The sequence below is a fragment of the Cucumis melo genome, chromosome 3 (assembly GCF_025177605.1).
Source record: "Cucumis melo cultivar AY chromosome 3, USDA_Cmelo_AY_1.0, whole genome shotgun sequence".
Classification (NCBI taxonomy): domain Eukaryota; kingdom Viridiplantae; phylum Streptophyta; class Magnoliopsida; order Cucurbitales; family Cucurbitaceae; genus Cucumis; species Cucumis melo.
In genome coordinates this window covers 18,672,505-18,674,721 of record NC_066859.1, presented here as the reverse complement: position 1 = coordinate 18,674,721, position 2,217 = coordinate 18,672,505, and the positions used below count along the sequence as shown (strand labels likewise).

The 2,217-nt window shown below is 38.4% G+C and overlaps 1 protein-coding gene across 1 annotated transcript; it reads right to left on the bottom strand.

The window, feature by feature from the left end:
• Window positions 1-467: 467 nt before the first annotated feature.
• LOC127148682 (uncharacterized) lies at window positions 468-797 on the bottom strand. The gene has a single exon (XM_051082878.1). The coding sequence runs from the start codon at window positions 795-797 to the stop codon at window positions 468-470; it is 330 nt and encodes a 109-aa protein (XP_050938835.1).
• Between the last annotated feature and the right edge of the window lie 1,420 nt (window positions 798-2,217).

Genomic DNA, 2,217 nt, shown 5'->3' with positions numbered 1-2,217 from the left:
TACATGTGATTGAACTTAAAGTAAACTTTAAGCTGCCTACGTACCCTTTTTATAACATAGGGATTAAGTCATAAAATAGTTCAATTTTTTTTACATGACTAAATTAGGAATAAAACTTCTTGAGAAATTTGCCGTTGATTGGGCCAATTCGTAATCCGTCATGATCGACGATTTTGTATATGCTCCATTCGTGAAAACTTCTTTGGCAATGTAAGGTTCGTCCCATTTAAGTGTGAACTTATTTTTCGTATGCCTCGTTGTGATGATCAGTCTTCTTATAGCAAGTACTAGATCACCAACCTGAAAGGAGCGAGGTTTAACGTGCTTATCAAAAGCTTTAGACATTCTCGCTTGGTAACATTTCGATCATTTTTGAGCTTCTAATCGCTTTTCATCAAGTGCTTCTAACTCTTGAAGACATAACTTGACATTGTCTTCAGTAGTCAACCCCTCTTGCACTTCCATTCTTAATGATGAGATTTCTTTTTCGAGGGTGTAACCCCTGTAGGAGTGCGATGAGTGGTTCGATAAGCCCACAATGCTTCATCGATTCTTTCTTGCCAATCCCTCTTCGACTTGGAGACAATTTTCTTTAGAAGATTGCATAACGTTTTATTGAATGCTTCTGCTAGGCCATTCGCAGCTGCATTGTACATAGAAGACTTGTATTGCTTGAACTTGAATGTTTCACATAATTTGTCTATCATGTTATTGGAGAATTGTCTTCCATTATCTATCACGATCTGGTGAGGAATACCGTATCGGTAGATGATGTGGGTACGAATAAAGTTCACCATGTTCTTTTTCTTGGCCTCTCTCAAGGGAATGACCTCTGCTCACTTTGAGAAATAATTTGTTACTGTAAGAATATAAGAATGTCCTACTGATAATTTATGTGTAATAGGGCAACCAGATCAAGTCTCAAAGCCTCGAATGGTCAAGAAGCCACAGTTGGATGTAGAGGCTCTGGAGGTTGATGTATGAAGTTTGCATTGTATTGACAAGCTTCACACTTCTTTGCATAGTCCATTGAATCTTGAACCATCTTAGGCCAATAATAGCCTATTCTTCTCAACTAAAATTGAAGCTTTGGTCCCTATTGATGTGCTCCACAGACGCCTGCATGCGCTTTCTTTAGATCTTTTGTCGACTCTTCCTTTCCAAGACATTGAAGGAAGAGACCTTCAAGAGAACGATGATATAAGGTTCCCTTGTAATAAATGAAGTGTGCAACCCTTCTTTGTACCTTAGTTTTATGATGAGAATCCTTTGGAAGCATTCCATGTTCAAAATACTCTATGATAGGTTGACACCAATCTTCTTCGTGAATCAAATGGGATGTTATTACATTCGCTTCTTGACATTCAGACAAAATTGGAGGCATAATCCATTGTTGACAAAGTGGTATATTCAAAGCTACCTTATCCGACATCATCAAGGCAGTGACCAAATTTGCCAATGCGTTTGCTCTCTTATTTTCTGTTTTAGGGATATGCTCCAGCATCACACTGTCAAATCTTTCCATCAATTGTCGTGCATAAGCGAAGTATGGCTTCAAGTCTTCATGTTTCATATCATATTGAAGCGAAAGCTTGTTGATTATCAACTTTGAATCACCATAAATTTCTATAAATGATACTTCGATCTTTAATGCCATTTGAAGGCCAATTATCAAGGACTAATATTTAGCCACATTGTTTCAGCACAGTTTAGAAAGCGCAAAGCTATAAGGCAACATATGCTTCTCAGAAGAAATGAGGATGATGCCTGCCCCGCGCCACTTCTTCACGCTGCACCATCAAAATACTTAGTCCAAGATTCTATAACTTTCGTGAAGAAAACTTCATCGTCTAGCAAGTCTTCACATAACTTCCAATCTGAAGGAATTGGGTGGTCAGCTAGAAAGTCTGCCAGTGGTTGTCCTTTTATCGCCTTTTGGGGAATATAGACAATGTTATATATCTGGAGTAGAACCACTCATTTGGCTAAGCGTCTAGAGATAATCGGCCTAGACAGAACATACTTTATAGGGTCTACATTTGCTATTAGATGAACTGTGAATGCCTATATATAATGCCTCAACTTATCGATAGTAAAGAAAAGTGCAAAACACATTTTCTCAATGGGAGAATAGTTAACTTTGGCCCCAGCTAAGGTTCTGCTTAGATAATAGAGAACACGGTCCTTTTCCTTCTCTTCCTCTTGCGCCAACAATGC